This window comes from Neophocaena asiaeorientalis, unplaced genomic scaffold (assembly GCF_003031525.2).
Source record: "Neophocaena asiaeorientalis asiaeorientalis breed wild unplaced genomic scaffold, Neophocaena_asiaeorientalis_V1.1 scaffold469, whole genome shotgun sequence".
Lineage (NCBI taxonomy): Eukaryota > Metazoa > Chordata > Mammalia > Artiodactyla > Phocoenidae > Neophocaena > Neophocaena asiaeorientalis.
Genome location: NW_020172691.1, coordinates 2012541 through 2031423, shown reverse-complemented (window position 1 = coordinate 2031423; position 18883 = coordinate 2012541). Strand labels below are relative to the sequence as shown.

At 64.1% G+C, this 18883-nt stretch overlaps 1 protein-coding gene across 1 annotated transcript in view; it reads right to left on the bottom strand.

Annotated features, from left to right (window-relative positions):
* SBNO2 (strawberry notch homolog 2) overlaps positions 1 to 18883 on the bottom strand; it is a 37893-nt gene that overhangs the window by 2258 nt on the left and 16752 nt on the right. Inside the window, 17 exon segments of the mRNA XM_024740130.1 lie at positions 2 to 193; positions 655 to 786; positions 1190 to 1359; positions 1606 to 1797; positions 2700 to 2782; positions 3528 to 3625; positions 4114 to 4290; positions 5015 to 5168; positions 5585 to 5690; positions 5973 to 6090; positions 7601 to 7744; positions 7838 to 7928; positions 8009 to 8142; positions 8250 to 8404; positions 8728 to 8824; positions 9116 to 9199; positions 10379 to 10540. Of these exon segments, the coding sequence (XP_024595898.1) occupies positions 2 to 193; positions 655 to 786; positions 1190 to 1359; positions 1606 to 1797; positions 2700 to 2782; positions 3528 to 3625; positions 4114 to 4290; positions 5015 to 5168; positions 5585 to 5690; positions 5973 to 6090; positions 7601 to 7744; positions 7838 to 7928; positions 8009 to 8142; positions 8250 to 8404; positions 8728 to 8824; positions 9116 to 9199; positions 10379 to 10540 (2289 nt within the window).

The following is an 18883-nucleotide window of genomic DNA, read 5'->3' as shown; positions in this document are numbered from 1 at the left end:
CTTTCAGGGCCCAGGCAGGCCCGGGGGTGGGGCGGCCTGGGGCGGGGCGGGGCTCACCAAACTGCTGGATGGCCCGGTCGGCGCTCCAGGGCAGCTCCAGCGTCATGTGCACCCGGCGCCGCTGGTTCGGTACCCGGCGGTCGGCTTGGAGGGAGATGCCGGAGCTGGAGGCCTCCGAGATGATGGCCACGAGCTAGAGGGACGTGGACGGGGACAGGTCTGTGGGGCGGCAGGGCGGGCAGCCCGTTCCTCCTCGCCCCGCACCCCGCGTGCCCTGGCTCAACCGGCTGCACCTGGGGGGACCCACACAGGAAGTTCAGACGTGTGTGTCCGTGAAGGTGTCTCCGAAGGCTTAGAATGGAATCTGGACCATCCCGGGTCACCCCTGGAGGGTCTGCCTGCCCTGTGGACATCAGCTCCCAGGGGGCAGCCCAGAGAAGCGGTGGGCCAGGCACCGACACCGGGCGCGTGGGACTCAGGCTGAAGGCGGGGCTGGCCGGGGGGCGCTGTGGGGGTCCCACACAGGCACAGGAGCACAGTACACACACCCACACACAGCTGGTGGTCCTCCAGCCAGCCGCTCGGGACCCCTGTGCCTCCCAGCCCATGCGCAGGTGCACAGGGGTGCCCTCCAGGCACAGCCCCGCACCCCACCTTCTCTCCGCTCATGAAGCGCTCCTTCTCCCTGAGGTTCACGTGGTCGATGGAGAGGCCCTGCTCCGCCCGGGACTCGAAGGCCACCGTCCCGTCGGACCTGGACACCACGCGGCCCTTCCTGCCAGTCATCTGTGGCCGTGGTGGGGGCGAGGGGACAGGCTGTCAGCCGCTGTGGTCGCCCAGGGGCTGGTCCCCGTGGGCCTCAGTTTCCCTGTCCCCCCACCTGGGACCCTGGCGCTCTTGGGTGTGTGTGGCAGGGGGCTGCCAGGACCCGGCCTCTTGCCAGGCTCGGGTGCCCACGGGGCCATCAGCAGGAATGTTAACTGCCATCTTCCTGAGATTTTTTTATGGCAACCCAGCCACCTGAGCCAAGATGAAACTGAGGTGGCACCAGAGGGACGTCCCAGGAAAGAGCCACAGGAGCACAGGGGGAAAGAAGGACGGGAGCGGGGACAGGGTGGGGGATGGGGTCGGGGTGCTCCCGGCTCCACCGCCACCGCCAAGCTGGCCACCAGGGAGCACCACAGCTCACCTCCGCCACGCACTCCGGACCCCCGAGCTGGTCAATGAGCTCGTCCAGGGTGTTGACGGGCAGCTCCCGGCCCAGCACCTGCACCTTGGCCAGCAGGTCCTGCTTCAGCCGCTCTACCCGCTCCAGGACACCGGGGCCGTGCAGGTCCCGCGGTGGGGGACACATGGGGCCTGTGGGGTCAGACGGTCAAGGGGGACTGTCCAGGCCGCCTGCCCACGGCCCTGTTCCCAGCCCTGGCCCTTGAGGATGACGGGGGTCTCTGGGGAGCGGGGCTGAGCCAGGGGTCCAGAACCTTCTCCCTAAGCCCCACCAGCCCTTGCCAGCCGCGCGCCCCGACCCCCGCACTCGGAGCCTGAGAAGCAGGAACGTGGGGGGAGGACCTGGGGGGAGGGCATGGGGGTGGCCGCAGCCCTCACCGCGGTCGTCGGCCGGGAGCCCGATGGCGTCCACGATGACCACGTCATCGTCCATCAGGGACTCGGGGGAGGAGTGGAAATCGCTGTCCAGGCCGCCGTCCGACTCCGTGCTGCTGTCGTCACTGACGCGGATCACGCCCGCTGCGTCACACGCCAGCCTGGGCACCTTGGCCCCACGGCCCCGCGGCCGCCCTGCAGGAGAGCAGCCAGGGGTCACTGCCGCCTGGCCCTGCGCCTTTGTCCTGGTGGCACGGTCTGGGGACAGGCCCGGGTACCAGGATGGTCAGGGCTCAGGGCCAGAGCCCCCTGCTCCATCCACCTTTGGCAGGTCTGGGCTCTGCTGGTGGCCAGGGCACAGCGTAAAGGGGCACTTCTAACATCCCTGCCAGACTTCCTGACACGGCAGTGTGTCCTCGGGTGGTGCCTGGGGAGGCCACACGCCCACCCTCACAGGGCGGCCCTGGGTGGGTCGGCCAGAGGATGAGCCCAGGCCCTGATGGGGTGATGGTCCAGGGGCCTACGTAACTAAGCTACCAACCAGGACACCCAGGAGGCCGGTCCCAGCAAGTGGGAGGAGCAAGACTGGGCCCCCAAGGCTGGCCGTGTACCCTCAGGTAAGTTGCTTGGCCTCTCTGAGCCCTACTTCCCCTGGGTGTGGATGCTTAGCCTGTGCCTAGAACAGCGGGCAGTGCATGCCAGAAGGTGCTATGAGGCCACTCCCCAATCCCGGGGTGCTTTTAAGGGCTCCATCCTAGTCCCTGGACCAGTGTGGTTCTGGCCTCCGGTTCACTTTCACCTGGAGAGCGCGAGGCCCCGCCTTCTGGAGGTGAGGCTAGAGGCCGTGGGGATGCGCTAGCCACACCCCCATCCTGCAGCGCTGGGGTTTTTAGCTGACTGAGCAAGCTGCCCTGGAGGGTTGGGGAGGGCATCAGGGGTCAGGCCACGTGGCTGTGCAGCCAGCAGCAGAGGGGGCAGCGGGAGTGACAGCCTGACCCAGATCAAGGCTCAGAAAGGAGGGAGGCCGGAGGGAGGCGGCAGGAGCAAGGGAGGAGGCCACAAGGCGCCTGAGGTCCAGGCGGGCGGCAGGCGCTTACTTTTTCGCTTACTGCCCGGTCCTCTCTCTCGCTTCCTCTTGGTTGAAGGAAAGTGCTTCTGAATTAGCGACAGAAAGACGCCTCTGAAAGTGAGAAGCAGAGTTTATTTTCGCTGGGAGGCCTGGAGGGGTTGGGTCCCGTGTGTGGGTTTGCTCTGGTGGGGACACCCAGTGCCAGGGGGCCCCGCGGGTGGGTCTGGGTGCAGAGGCTCAGAGAAGGCGCGTGGGAGGGGAAAGGAGCTGCAAGGACAGGGGGGCGGGGGTCCCACGTGGTGGGCAATGGACGGAGCGTGGGTGGGAAGCTGGGTGGGGCTCCCGCCGTCAAAGGGCCCACAGCTCTGCCCACACGCGATGACGGGCCGAGGGGGAGGCTCCCAGGATGGGGTCCCAGGGGAAGGGAGGTGATGCTGGGCTGAGGGGGAGGGGCCAGGATGAGGTGAGCCAGGCAAGGGGCCTCGTGCTGGGACCCTCACCCAGGGTGGGAAGGGAGGCCAGGGGCTTCGGGGACCAGCAAGGCCAGTCCCTAAAATCAGTGTCGTCCTTGAAACGGCACGGTTCCCACGTTGGGGGGGGTGGGTGCAGGCACCGTGAAGCCTCATTCTAAAGCCCTGGGACCCTCAGCCAGCGCCCTCTGAGTCCTCGGGTCCCCACGGTTACCCTTTCTGGCTTTACGATGCGAGATGGACCTAAGGTCACTTAGGACCGGGGCGCGCCCTAGGCTGGGAATACAGGCAGGGCCAGGCCACAGGTCGGCCCCAGGGTGGGTCGCACAGGGAGGGGTCCCCAGCATAGCCCCCACCCTCCCCACCGGGCCGCAGGCATCACTCACTCGGCAGCGGACACGAAGCCATCAAGCTGGCCCTCCTTCTCGCCCAGCACCTCCCGGGTACGCGCCTCACCCGTGGACTGCAGCCCGATAACCACGCACTGCGGGGGTGGGTGGCGGTGAGCAGAGGCCTGCCCACCAGCCCCGGAGTGCGGGCCCCAGAGGGGCCCCCAGGGAAGCCCCAGGCCCCACACCGGCCCTGTCCCAGCAGCCGAAACCCAGGGCGGGCCTCAGTCTCTCCCTCCTCCCACCACCGTGTCCCTTGGGCTGCCAGGCCCCGACAAGCCCAGATCCACCTGGAAAGTCCACCTGGCAGCCCACAGCCAGCCTCAGCTCCCAGACCCCCACCCCCATCCTCTGCCCTGTTCTTTCTTGGGACTCGCCAGCCCAGCCTGCACACGGGGAGCCTGGGGCAAGGCGGGACCAGAACCTTCCGGGCCTCAGCATTGCCCTCACCAGCCCCATCCTTGCGGGTTCAGCCCAGCCACACGCAGGCTCCTTTGCGATCGTGAGGCTGACACGGCGTGCCGGGTTCTGCCCACTCACCCCTGACACAGGGATGCAGGGGGCCCGGCACAGCCCAGCTCACCTTGTCCCTGGCCAGCTCCTCCCGGGCCAGCTCCACCAGCCGGCGCACCTTGGCGGCAACACATAGGTACTTGAAGAAGCGCTGGTGGGCCGACCAGAACTGGCCCCACAGGGACTTGCGTGACTCCAGGCCGATCCAGTCGGCTGCCTGCTGGAACACGCCCAGGGCCTCGGCCCACTGAAATGACACACCTGGCTGAGCTCACTACCACCGTCTCTGCCCGGACCCCGGCTGCCCCCGCCCCGTGGAAATGTGGGCCAGGGAAGGGGGGCTGTAAGTAGAGCAACAAGGAGGCCCTGGCAATAGCCGGACGGTCGGAAATGTTAAGAAACAACAAGTGTGATGGTGGTGAGACCGTGGTGGAATGGCGCTCGTGCAGCCCAGGGGCGGGTGGACGCCGCCTCCCGAGGCAGCGGGGATACCCTCCCTGCCAGCTCCCTGCCAGCGGCCTCTGACTCTCCACACTTCAGACCAGGGTCTCGCTGGGGCGGTCCTGCCCCCAGGGGACACCGGGCCATGTCTGGGGCATCTGTGGCTGTCACACTGGGGGGATCCAGGCATCGAGCAGGTGGGTCCAGGGAGGTGCTCCCACCCCGCAGCGCCCAGGACGGCCCCACGGAGAGAGACAGAAAATGGCCACCAGCTCTGGGTTCTGTCCTGGGGGCAACGTGCTCACGAAATCGTGGGGAGGGGAGGCAGGGATGCGGGCGTACAGTCCGTACAGAATCCCCAACTTGAACAGGATCAAGATGCTGGGCTCCTGCCAAACACCGAGGCGGGCGGGCCAGGTGCTCCCTCCTGTCCAGTCTGACTAATCCCTGTGGTGTCTTAAGGGCAGACGCTGAAGGTGACGGGGGCGTAACTCCAAGGGGACATGCAGGCTGTCCACTCAGAGGCTCACCAGCAGGGCCGCCCGGTTGTAGATGTGCTCGAAGGCCGGGGCCAGCGGGATCTCTTCGATGCGGAAGGTGACGCCAGAGAAGCTGAGCTGGCGTGCGATGTACATGCCGCTGACCTTCATGTCCATGGCCACGATCTCCATGGCGCCCACACCCCTGCAGGTGAACACAGGCTGCCTGGGCAACGGCCTGGGACCACATGCTAGGTCCCACCCAGGGACAGAGCAACCCGGGGAGGGGCTGTCACCCAGCACTGAGCCCTGGAGAGCGAGGAAGGGCCAGGTGCATGGAGCAGAGAGCACTTGCAAAGGCCCTGTGGTCACCAAGGGCCTCGTGGGCCTTGGAAACAGACAGAAGGTAGTCTGCCTGGACCAAGGAGGGGCCTGCACAGGAGCAGGAAAAGTGGGGAGGAGGCCCTTTCCCCGAGACCGATGGGAAGTACTAGGCAGAGGAAGGATAGGATTTGCATTTTAAGATCTCTCTGGCTGCCAGAGGAGCATGGGCAGGGGTGAGGGTGACACCTGGCCCCCGCTCCCATCATGTGGGGGATGGGCACGGGGTAAAGCGCGCACCTCTTCTCGATGGCATGCAGAAATTCCTCGAAGGTCCGGAAGGGTGTGCCCTCGCCCCAGATACCCAGGCGGCTCATGTAGATCATGTTCCGGGGCTCAGAGGCACCTGGGGGAAGGGGGAGCCACCGTCAGCTCCTCCGACCTGGGAAGGTCGGGGGCCTCAGGTGTGGCCCCAGAAATGGTACGAGGGCCAGGAATGGGGACCTGAGGCTCTCGGGAAAGTGCCCACGGCCAGCTGGCATAAGGGAGGCCCCTGACAGGGGTTGGTGTCTGAGAACAGGGCCTGGCAGGAGCTGGGCTGCAGACCAGACGCCCCCCCCCCACTCTCTCCCACACACAGCTGCGCCAGGGCAGGCATCGCTCGCTCATCGATGACCAGGCCCCTTACCTGTGGCGCTGGCGTAGACCACCCTGGCCAGGGGCAGCTTGTTCTGCAGGTCCAGCACGGCCTTGCCCATCTTGGTGGAGCTGGCGTTCTTGGCTTTGTGGCACTCGTCAAACACAATCTGGGGTGGGCGTGGGTTAAGGACTGTTCTGGAAGGCGGGCTGTCCCACAGACCCACCAGAACACCCTAGGTGGTCCCTTCCTGGTTGGGGGGAACTCCGGAAGGTGCCTGGGGGGATCTGGCCACAGGGTGGGGTCCTTGGGGTGTGTGAGGCCACCAAAGCCAGAGGGAAACAGCCTCTAGGCCCCGAACAATGTGGACAGGAATTGGAAGACACAGAAAGTTCTTAATGTTTTCAGGGGAAAAAGCACAAGTTACAGACAAGTATGTCTGTCACGAACCTACCTGAAAGGCAAGGTGTGAGTGCCACATGCACGCGCACGTGTCCACACGTAGGTACAGGGGTTCGACGGAGGATCAGCGGAAACGTGAGTGAGGTTAGCCCGATGCCATCAGGCAGCCCCCGAGGTGTAGCATCAGTAACCCTGCTGCTGCTTCTGGCTCATGGGAACTCTGAACAGACTATGCCTCGTGAACAGAGGGCCCACAGGCCTTGTCTCATCAGAGGGAGCGAGGGGAGCTTCGGGAAAGTGCACTCACCCCACTTCTGAGAACAAGGGTGAATCCCAGGGAGATAGAGCCCGAGGGTCCTCTAAGGGCCCCTGCAGAAATCCGCAGGGGAAGCTGTGGCCCCTCTGTGTGTGTGTGTGTGTGTGTGTGTGTGTGGAGGGGGGGAGCAGCTGGGGAGAAGGCCGAGGGGGCTTGGCCTGAAGGCTGTTACTGGTAAGAGGAATGTGTGGAACAAGAAAACGTTAACACCAGACACACATCAGACTCTAGCTTATAGTCCCCTATACTTCTTTTTCCTACAGCTTGATGGACATTTCTTTTTTTTTTTTTTTTTTTTTTTGGCCACACCAGGCAGCTTGCGGAATCTCAGTTCCCCGACCAGGTATCAAACCCGTGCCCCCTGCATCGGAAGCAGGGAGTCCTAACCACTGGACCACCAGGGCAGTCCCTGGTGGACTTTCCTATGCTTTGTTTCCTACTGTTTGGTGGGAGCAAAAAGAAAGTGATCTCAGGCTGAAAAGCAAAGGAGGGAGACGCCTGGGGCTTCGGCCCAGTCAGGAAGGGCCTGGGACCCACAGCAGCTGGCAGAGCTAGAGCAGCGGGGCCTCTGGCCTAGCTGTGCTCTGGCTCTCCTGGACTGCCTCCCGCCCCGCCCCGACGGAGCCTGGGTGGGACCAGCTTGGGGGCCGGACAAGGACGGGGGAGGAAGTGCTCTGCGCCCCCAGACCTCCGGCCCCGCCGCCCGCGGTGTCGCAGCAAACACCACCCCGACCCTGTGGTTACGGGTCTGGCCGGCTGGAGCCAGGAGGCTGAGCCAGACGGCCAGGGGCGGGTAACAGCTGTCCCTGAGGGCGAGCCTGCGCCACCAGGCCCTCCCTTCCGGGAATTCCTCCCGCGCTTCCGCACCCTCCAGGACCAAGGCCTCCCGGCCCCCTGCACTCGGCTCCGCCCCTCCCGCCCCCCTGCGCTCGGCCCCGCCCCCGCATCACGGCCAGGATACCACGCCATCGAAGGCCTCCCCACACCACTCCAGGATCTGCCGGATGCGCGTGCGGTGCTGCCCGCCTGCCTGGCTCTCCCCGATCAGGGCGGAGTAGGTGGCAAAGAGGACGCCCTCTGAGGTAGTGTTGTCGCCGTACTTGATCTGGGGAGAGGGCCAGGCATCGGTGCGCGCCGGGGCATAGCCACGCCCGCACTCCGGGACCCCCTACCAGGCGGGGGGCTGCGGGCCACCCACCTTGCTCAGCGCGTGCACCGCGATGCCAGGGGCGGCGATGTCCCGAAGGTCGCGCTCCGCATCGTACTTGAGATCATTGGAGACGCTGAACCTGCGGGTGCGGGCCAGCAGGCTTCAGGAACCCCCTGCCCACCTGCCGGCCCACCCCATGCCCAGGGAGAGACAGCTCACCACAAGGCCTTCTTTCTGCCCCGCAGGTAGTTCTCCAGGATGATGCCGGCCACCGTGCGGCCCTTGCCCACACCCGCGCCATCGCCGATAAGGAAGCCCGCGCGCTGCCCACCGGGGAGCAGGACCTCGTGTTGCTGCGGGGGTGGGGGAGGAGACGGGGGTCAGCATGCGGCAGGGTCAGGGTGGGCACTGAGACCCCCCCTACGCCGGACGCAGACCTGCTGGGAGACCCTGGGATCACCTGGCAGGCGTAGGTGATGGCCTCTAGCTGCAAGGCGGAAAGGGCTCCGCTGTCGGAGGAGGCCAGGGCGAGGGCGTAGGTGATGTCCGGCGGCGGAACGCTGGACAGAGTGCTGGTCTCCACCACACGGTCCGGGTGCTGCTTCCCAAGCTTGGCTAGAGGGGCATGGGGGCGGTGGGGCAGGTCAGGGGCGTGGTCTGGACAGGGCTGGGGGCGTGGCCCATCGATGCATAGCAGGAAGGCGGCTGACCTCTCCACTGCCCCCTCCGCCTATGTGCCCAGTGAGGAGCACAACCCCGATTACAGAACCGCCCCTCCGGAGCCCGCCCACAGCTCCCACACCTGCCTTGGCAGTCTAAGGGGCCCTGGGACCTTCAGGGACCCCGGAGATGGGCACCCCTGGCCGGAGGACGCAGACCCCGTGAGGCTGTGCAGCCCGGTGATCGCTGCTGGGGGTCTTCTCCCACAGCACACTCACACTTGGATGGCACGTAGTCGGCGTAGGTCTCCGCGTGGCCCAGCTCCTCCGCCTCATCCTCCTCAGCTTCGTCGTCCTCCTCGGGGTGACTCTGAGACTGAGGGCAAGGTGCTGTCATGCTGGGGACAGTACTGTCCCCTGCACCACGCCAGCCTCCCTGCCCGGATCAGGAGCCTGGTCCACCAGCCAGCCCAGTGACTTGGGGCAATAGGGAGAGGTCCCCCCTCCTCGCATGATGCCTCCCTGGGACCTCAGTTTCCCCACCTGTATAATGGGCAGACCATGCTTCTAAGCCGGCCCAGGGCCCGCATACAGCAGGTGCCTGAGTGAGTGGCCCTCCCTGATCCCCAGGAGGGATGGGCAGGGGTAGGGAAGGGGCCTGGCTCACCTGGTAGCTGACGAGAAGTGGGGTGCTGGAGAGAGAGGACACAGGGTCCTCAAGGCCTGTAAATGGCCCGCTGGGCAGGAACAGCTGGAGGGGAGAGGCAGGGAGAGTAGGCATGAGACTGCAGGCCACAGGTAGGGAGGAAGTGCCTCTATGGGCCCCCCGGCCTCCAGAGGGGCTCGCCTTGTGGTCCTCAAGCCCCTCAGCTGGCCACCGGCCTCCTTCCTGTTGCCCGCCCATCTAGATCTGATAGATACATAAGTACTTGGGATACATAAAGTACTAGATAAATAGGTACTAGGAATGCAACGTAAAACACGATAAATAGAATTTGCACTGCTGTATGTTATATATGAAAGTTCTTAAAGTAAACCCTAGGGGTTCTCGGCACAAGGAAAAAATACGGTTTTTACTTCTTTAATTTTTTTTTTTTTTTTTTTTTTTTTTTTTGGGCACACTGTGCGGCTTGTGGGATCTTAGTTCCCTGACCAGGGACTGAATTCATGCCCTCAGCAGTGAAAGTGCCGAGTCCTAACCACTGGACCGCCAGGGAATTCCCTCTATTTCTTTAATTCTGTATCTATATGAGACTATGGAGGTTCACTGACTTGTCATCATTTCATGATGTATGCAAGTCAAATCACCATTCTGTATGTACACTTTAAACTTACTGCTGTATGTCAATCACATCTCAATAAAACTGGCAGGAAAAAAAACACAAAGTTTTTTTGAAACGAAAATGAAATGGAAGTGAGGTACAGGGAGGTCTGAAACCTACTCTCAATTCCCTGTCCCTTTTTTTTTTTTTGAATTAACGAAAACAAACAAACAGCTGCAGACGCAGGTTCCTGGAAGGCTGACTCAGGTTCCCGCAGGCAGGGCTGGCCACAGCAGCAGTGGGCGTGGCGTTTCAGCTGCCCGCCCCGGGCCTCAGGTTCCTGGGAGGCTGGGAACCGGTAGGAGGGCCCTGGCGAGGCGAGGACGGGCCTGGGTCGCCTGCCGCACCTACTCTGGGCGCTTCGTATCCCCCTGCCAGTCCCAGACTGGGCCCAGACCCTTCCCAAGGGCCCGGGGGTTTCATGGGCACTGAACCCGTCAGGGCATCTAGGCATATGCCCACCGGTGTCCACTAGTGTATGCCGGGCTCCCCGGAGCCCCTCTTCCCCCTGGGGAGCCCCTGCATCTTCTGGCCTACATGGGAGACATGAGCACCCTCGAGCGACACCCTCCTCCGTGTCTGTTCGGCCGAGGATGGGGCACACTGACCTTGTCGTGGGTGGAGGGGCCAGTGCTCACGTCCCAGATGGTGGGCACCTGGCTGAGGCTGTCGGCGGGCAGGAAGTCAGGTGTGTCTGCGATGTCCGAGAGGGAGTCCACGGACGAGGAGAAGATGGAGGCATTGGAGAGGTCATCGAGGTACGAGGAGTCCTGCAAGACAGGCCGGGTGAGGGCAGCTGTGAGGCCCAGCCACACGGTGGACGCTGCTCTACCACAGAAAGGGGTGACGCACTGACACTCGCTACAGCGTGGATGGACCCTGAGAACACGACGCCCAGTGAGAGAAGCCAGACACGGAAGGACCCACGGTGTGTGATTCCACTGATGGGAAACGTCCAGAACAGGCAGGTCCAAAGGGACAGAGAGGGGGTTCCTGGTTGTCAGGGACTGGGGAGGGTGTGGGGTGACTGCTGATGGGGACGGGGCTTCTCTTTGGGGCCATGAGAACGTTCTGGAACTAAACAGAGGTGATGGTTGCCCGACTCTGTGAATGCACTGGAAACACTGAATGATGCAATTCAGATGGGTCAGTTGTACAATATGTGAACTGTATAAACAAAGCTGTTTGAAAAGCAAAAAGGAAGAAGGCAAGTGGAGGTGAGAGAAACCAGACCCCACAGGCTCTGCACTGGACTCTACTCAGGGGACACCGGGAGAAGGCGACGGACACCGCGTGCCTGCCCTGGCCCATCCCCGTGGAGGGGGTGACACCGGTGTAGGGATGCCAGGACGCACGGACCGCCACAGCTTCAGGAGACATCTGCTGCCGTGGAGGTTACAGTTTCTAAACCTAAACTTAAAGGGAATCGGGGGACTTCCCTGGTGGTCCAGTGGTAGAAAATCCGCCTTCCAATGCAGGGGACGGGGCTTCGATCCCTGGGTGGGGAACTGAGCCCTCACGCCACAACTAGAGACAGAAAACCAGCACATCACAACTAGAGAGAAGCCTGCGTGCCGCAACGAAGACCCAATGCAGCCAAAATAAATAAATAAAGGCAATCGGGTGCAGCGCCGGGGGGTCCCGTACCGGCCTCCCTCCCTCCCAGCCCTGGTCGCAGGCATGGAGCTCCTGAGTGTGCCTGGCCTGTGCTGGACGTGGGGACATGCAGAGACAGCCCCTTGGGGCTTCTGGACCAGGGTCCCCTGCAGTGCCCCGCTGGGTCACGGTGCCCACGCCGCCTGCCACCTGGGGAGGGCAGTGCAGCACAGCCCCCTGTGCCCAGAGCTGGGGAAGGTGCAGGCCCCCCACCTCCCTTAGCCCCTCCAGGCTCAGATGTGGGGCAGCCCTCAGCCGAGCCCCCCAGGGAGGTAACCCCCCACCCCCGCCTTCCTGCCATGGGTGGAGCCAGGTGGGCTGTGGCCTCAGCGGGCCCATCAACAGGAGCATTTCCCAAGCAGGGCAGGGGCCAAGGAGGAGAGAGAGCGGCCCTCTGGGAGCCCCCAGCCGGGCGGGCTGGGACAGAGGGTGTGGTGTCCCACTAACCAGTGAGAGAAAGCCAGGAGGGTGGGCAGGGCTGACCAGTGGGGGTCTCGGGGCTCCAGGGGCTCAGATCAGTGGACTCTGGGGAGGAAGGGGGGGCCTGGGCCTAGGGTCCACCCGATGTGACCAGCTCGGGCCTGGAGGCCACAGCTGAGCTGGCTTCTGGGGGTGGAGGGCAGGTCTCCGCAGTCCCAGGTCACCGAGAACAGGTCCCTGATCTCAGCCAGTTCCCAGTCCTGCCCCACAGCCCCTCAAGGGCCGTGTTTCTGGGGCTCCCCTCCGACTGATCTGCATGGGAATCAGCCCCCCACGCCCTGGGGTGCGGGGACCTCCAGGCAACACTGTCCAGCTTCCCCAGGACCCCGTGCTCAGATGCTGGTGCGTGCACAGCCCCCAACAGGCAGGCTTGAGAGCACTGTGAGAAAAGGACAGCGGGCCTGGCAGGAAGGGGTGGGGCCCGCTCAGCTGGTATAAGGCTGGGGGCCCCCTGTGGACGCCTCCCACTGCCCGGGGTGCCCTGGCTCTGGCGGTTTGCAAGGAGGGCGCTCTGCCCGCCAGGCCCCTCCTGGCCCCTGCCCCCTGGCCACACGCAGTCTGGCCCCACGGAAGGGGGGCAGACCCCAACCTCCCCCCACCGCCTGCAGCTGCAGGACCTGGCGACTGGGCAAGTCCAGGCGAGGAGATGGGGGCGTGGCAGACAGTGCCTAGCAGGACCAGCTCAGGCCCGGGCAGCAGCCTGGGAAGAAGCAGAAGGGGGATGCCAACCCCAGAGCAGGGAACAGGTGCTCCATAATGCTCCTTGGGGCACGCTGCACCCCCATGCGAGAGCCTGGCGACTCAACAGGCCAGAGCATCCATCTCGGGGGACACTGAGGCGGCGGCAGTGGGTCTGGCTCTGCTGACCCTGAGGCCTGCTCCCTACCCCAACCCCGGTCGGCTGGGGTCAGAGGTGGCACATCCCGAGTCTGGTGGACAATGCCAGGGAAGGGTGGGCTGCAGAAGCTGGCTGCCCAGACCCCATGAAGTGACATGGAGTAGTGACCCCCAGAGACTCCGAAGGCTGGCTGGGGTGGGGTCCGCGTACAGTCGGGGACAGCTGTCTTTGCTAAAGTCCCTCTGGGACCAGCGTGGCCCTCCCAGCGAGCGCCGCCGAGCCTGGTCAGGGTGACGATGACCCTGGAGCCCTGAGAGGTGGGCCTGCTTCCCAAAGGTGAAACAGTCACTGGGCAGCGGGCAGGGAGCCGGGCGGGACCTCAGGGGCCAGCCCCGAAGATGGCAGAGGCAGGGGCTGAAAGGGGCGCTCGGGGGCCACCCTGTGTGAGGGCTGAGCACGGAGACCCTTCCCAGGAGGACAGCGCGCAGGTGAAGAAACCCCCCGTGGAGGAGCCAGGAGGTCAGGTCAAGTTCAGCAGCAGGGACCCCTGGGGTGATGGTTGGGAAGGGCACCTCCCCTCCGAGGTCTCCCCCGGGGAACCCACGGCCCCAGTGCGACCACGAGAAAACACCGGACAAACCCAAACTGGGGACGTCCTGCAGGAGTCCCAGGCTGGGCTCCCCATGACTGCCCAGGGCCCCAGCCCACCCCAGGAGAGCGGGCGACACCGGCACAGCCTGGGGGCCCTGGTGCCACAGTGTTGCTGGGGCAGAGGCGACTTGGGGAAGCGTGGACTCTGGGGCCCTGAGGACGACGTATGAACACGGGCCCATCAGCTGGGACGTGGGCGGCGCCAAGGGGCTGGTCGTGGGCACACGGGGTCCCTCTGAACTGATTCACAGTGTCTCTGTAAATCTAAAACTGCTCTAAAAAATATAATTTATTAAGAAAGTGGGTGCTCTCTCCCCAGTCTGTGGACACCGTCTCCACCAGACGCCCTGATGGGCAGCTGGCATCGTCTGGGGGCCCCTGGATCCTTGGGGGCAAAGGGAGGTGGGCCTCACCTGGGTTCCCAGGGGGTGGGGGTGGGGCTCCCGAGGTTCCTCTCCCTCCCCCTCCCCACCGTGGAGGGCGGGTGGCTGGATGGGAGTGAGAGTGGACCCCCCTGGTGGGCTGCCTGCCAGTGTTGGGACCTGACTCCCAGCAGCCACAGGAGACCTCCAAGATGACCCAAACCCAGAATCACCTTCCCTGGGTCCCCAGGGCCCAGTCAGGGCAGGGCCGCAGCTCCCAGGCCCTCACCAGAGCCCCCAACCCGGCAGCCTGTGTCCACCCCGGGCTCACCTCCCGACCTGCGTCCCCACCTGGAACTCCTCCGGGATCCCAGGCCCCCCTGCCCCCATTCTTCCCACTGCAGGCCCCAATGCGGGGGAGCTGGCTGGTTACCCCGACAGTTCTGGGGGGCCAGGAGGGCACAGGGTCGCCCACCGTGCTTACTGCCTCTCAGCATGTCGGGGACCCTGGACCAGCGAGGAGCTGCCCATGCAGTGACCCCCCCCCACCTCATCTCTGCCACCGCCCAGCAAGGCTGGGACAGGATGGCCCCCAGACTGGACCCGGCTCTGGGTCTGCTCAGCACCCCCTCCCAGCCAGGAAAGTGACCCCAGAAACACTCTTCGGACACAGGTCCTCTCACTGGCCCTGGGCAGGGGCCCTGAGGAGGGACAGCGGGACAGAGAGACGGAGGGATGGGGACCGATCCTACCTGTCCAATCAGAGCCCGTCTCAAACCATGCCCCACAGAGACACTGCCACCATCCCAGGACACGGAGCGCCCACAAGACTCCAGGTGGGACGGCTCCAGCCCCCTGCAGCCCCCTGCCCTCCCTGGCTGTCCCCACATTCCACGTGGCTCTGCTCGGAAAACTCCAGCGGGGTCATCCTCGCTGCCAAAAACAGACGGAGCAGGCTGGGGGGGCCCTCCCCCCCGCCCCCAGCCCGGCTGTTCCGGGCGGTTCCCACGGGCCCTCCCAGCCCGGCCCCCCTCGCAAGGCAGGAGCCCAGGGTTACCTTGCCGAGGGCTGCAAACTGCAGCCAGAAGCGCAGCTGGGACATGGTGGCCGCCGGGTCCCGAGAAAGCGGTGGGAGCAGCTGCCTCATGACCACGGGCGGCTCAGCCCGCCGGCCCTCAGCCCTCAGCCCGCCCGGCCGCATTTGCATGTTGGTTTAGTCACCGCCTGCGCCTACTTCCCCTAAGGCCGGCTGACTTTCAGGAAATGATGCCTGCCTGGTAAGTCAGGACGATTACTGGCAAAGCGCAGAGAATTACTGAACGGGGCGGAATCTACCACAGACGGCTGTCAACAACGCCCGCGGGCTGCCACTGGCTCGCCCCCTGCCGGCCCCGGGCGCTCTCCTGGCCATGGCCTCAGTTTCCCCCAGACCACTGTCCCCCCAAAGCACGTGCCCAGCTGGGCCTGGCAGGGACCACGGCTGCCCCTGGGATACCCACAGCATGACTCGAAGTTCAGAGGCCCCTGCATCGCAGGGAGGAAACCTAGGCTGGCTGCCCCTTCCGTGCCCCCCACGCCCTCCTGGGCCTGCCCTCAGCTCCTCAGCCTGGACCTTCACTGTCCCAGAGCCCGCCTCCAGTGCCTCACAGGGCCCGCCCCAGGGCCTTTGCCTGTGCTGTGGCCACACCTGGAGGGCCGTCCCCATGGGGCCCCAGGCCCCGCCCTGCTCTTCCTCCTCCAGCCTTGGCAAGCGGCCTGGCTGTGCCCGAAACGCTGCTCTTCCCTGTTGCGTCAGCCCCTGCAACCTGCAGCCCAGAACAGAGGGCAGGACGCAGACAGGGCCAGTGGCGGGGGGCACAAAGCCCTGAGGCCTGGTGCCCGTCCTGCTTGTTTCTTTCCATCACCCCCATCCCAGGACGGTTCTGTGCAGATCCGCGGCCGAGAGGAGCAAGCGGGCCCGTGGGCCTCCCTGCGGCTGCCCAGCACCCCAGAGCTCTGACTGGGGAGGGTCCCTGGGGTCAGGGAGACCTCGGCCCAATGCTGCAGCCCTCACCTGTCTCCAGCCCACAGCCGGCGGAGGAAGTGGGGGGAACATGGCCAGCGGCCACTGCCGCAGGTGAGGAATGTGTACAAATGGCAACAAGGGGAGGAAGGACACGCAAACTGTCAGGCAACGGGGAAACGCAACCCGAAACCAGCGGGACACACTTCACACCCGCCCCCGACGGCTGGACCCACAAAGCCAGCAGGGACCAGTGTGGGGAGGAGCTGGAGAAATCAGAGCCCCTACACGGCCGGTGGGGGTGCGAAATGGGGCAGCGTCCTCGGAAAACAGTCACAGTCACCCCATGACCCTGATTCCACTGCCAGGTGCCCACCAGAGGCAACGGAGACATACGTCCACAGCAGCCAAAGGTGGACACAACCCAAGTGTCCACCAGCGGATGACGGATAAACACCACATGGTCCCTCCACACACGGGAGCATCACTCAACCACGCAAAGGGGTGAAGCCCTGACACTCACAACAACGTGGACGGACCCTGAGAACACGATGCTCAGTGAGAGAAGCCAGACACAGAAGGACACACAGTGTGAGTCCACTGATGGGAAACGTCCAGAACAGGCCGATCCACAGACACAGAGAGTGGGTTCCTGGTTGTCAGGGGCTGGGAAGGAGGTGAGGGAGTGACTGCTGATGGGGATGGGGCTTCCTTTTGGGGTGATGGAACGTTCTGGAATTACATAAAGGTGGTGGTTGTAAAACTCTGTGAATACACTTTAGAAGGATGAATTTTAAGGTGTGTGATTTTGTCTCAATTTTGAAAAGAATTACTAGGAAACGAACATGAAAAGAAAACCCACAAAGGACAAGCACAAACTTTTTGTGATTAGGTTTCAGCAGCAGGAAACTGGTCAGGCTGCCAGCAGTTTCTAAACTCGGACTCTCTGCCCCCTGTATCTCATCACCAGATGGCTGGTCGGCCCTGTCGGGCCAGCGCGTCCGATCCGTGGGGCTGCCCGGCCAACAGGACGCTCGCTGGTCCCTAGGCTGCCCCCGGGCTGGCCACAGAGGGGTGGGCGCGGCCCATGTCGGGACCTCCTTTGGAAATGGGGTCACTGCAGATGTAGTCGGCTAAGATGTGGTCGCACTGGAGCAGGGCGGGCCCTAAGCCGACGGCCAGTGCCCTTACAAGAGGGAGGTCTGGACACAGGAGAAGACCACGTGGAGACGGAGGAAGAGGTGGGGTGACACAGCCACAAGCCCAGGACGCCTGGGGCCCCAGGAGCTGTGAGAAGCACGATGGACCCTCCCCTGGAGCCTGCGGAGGGAGTGCGGACCCCAGGGCGGGGGACCTTGGCCGTGGCCCCGTGTGACCCAGGGGCTTCCCACGGGAAGTGGCCCCCCACCGCGCCCTGCCAGCGCCAGAAATCGCTAGGAGCCTGCTGGCGGGGTAGGCCAAGCCTCTGACCCTGTGGAAATCTGTTCGCGGAGCAGAGGATGTCGCCGACCCCTCTCCGTGTGGGGAGCTGCCCAGAGTTTGCAAAGCACTTTTCTGAGCTGTGACCTCATCCTGCTTCCCAGAAGCCTGGGCTGGCAGACGGAAAGTGTCCTTATCGGGTGGACGCGGGGCCCACCTGAGATGCCTGGAGGGACCCTCAGGGCGCACACCTGCCCTGCCAACTGCGACTGCGTGAGGGGGTCTCAGCCCACCAGAAAGAGCCCTCCCCCACCCCGGGGCCTGGCTGAGACGTGAGGGTCCAGGGGGCGTTGGGAGGAGGGGTCAGGGCAGCACCTGATCCCGGGGGCTGCAGCGGGGCTCGGCACTGGGGGGCAGTGAAGGAGGGCGGAGCAGCCACCCCTGCAGCCAGGACCCCAGAGAAACCAGGGTGGGGAGAACCCAGAGGAAGGCCTGGAGGGGCAGGGGCAGCAAGAGCTGGAGGCACAAGGCCTCGGGGGGCATTTGGAAGGCTGGGCACCCCCCCAACCCCGACTCCAACAAGGCCCCAAACAGCCCTCCTAGCGAGAGTCAACCACACCTGGAACACACGCTCACGCTGAAGTCTACACGCACGTCCACACCAGCATGATTTACGGCAGCCGAGAGGTGGAAATGACCCAAATGTCCATCGATGGACAAACACATACACACACGTGTCCCCCGACACACGGGGACGTCCCTCGGCCACGCAAAGGGGTGAAGCACAGACACTCGCTACCACGTGGACAGACCCTGAGGACACGATGCTCAGTGAGAGAAGCCAGACGCAGAAGGACACACAGTGCGTGATTCCACTGACGGGAAACGTCCAGAACAGGCCGATCCACAGACACAGAGAGGGGACTTGTGGTGTCGGGATGGGGGAGGGGGAAGGGTGACTGCTAAGGGGGATGGGGTTTCTTTTGGGGGATGGAAGGTTCTGGACTTTGGACAAAGGTGATGTCTGCACAACACTGTGAATGCACAAAAGCTGCTGAACCATATGAAATGCAAGTCACATTCCAATTAAGAAATAAAAGCCACACGTCCACACCCCCCAACACGTACCATACCCTGCAGTGGGAGACCCCACGTGGGGCCCCTCAAGGTGTAAGGGGTATAAGGGCCTGAGCAACTCTGTGTCAACCTGAGGGCGGGAAGGATAGTGCACAGTGGGGGGACCCAGAGGAAGCTGCCTCACCAGGGGTCAAGGTCAACCCATCAGCAACGAAACGCATCAACAAGGCCTTGAAGACAACGTGCCGTGTTTGTGGGCCTCCTGCCAGGGACGCAGACCCCCTCCCAGTGTGGGGCACCCTACAGACACCTGGCCGGTTCTTTCGGAGCCTCAGCACACCCATGGGTGTACATGGGTGTGGTCACCAGTGTTGCCCCAGGGCTAATTTTTGCCCTGTGACGCTGGCCTCGGCTACGGCTACGTAAGATGCTACGTGTAATGTGTAGGCAAGAGCGTCAGAGCTGAAATTTTCAGGTAATCCCTGGGGGCACTTCCCCTCCCACACTTGGAACCCAGGGCCCTGGCTCTGGGGGCTCAATGGGTGCCAGTCTGATGGCCAGGACTGTCTAGTGAAGCAGAGCTGCCCCAGAGCAGGGACCAGACTGGCTTCCCGCTTTCCCCAGGGCA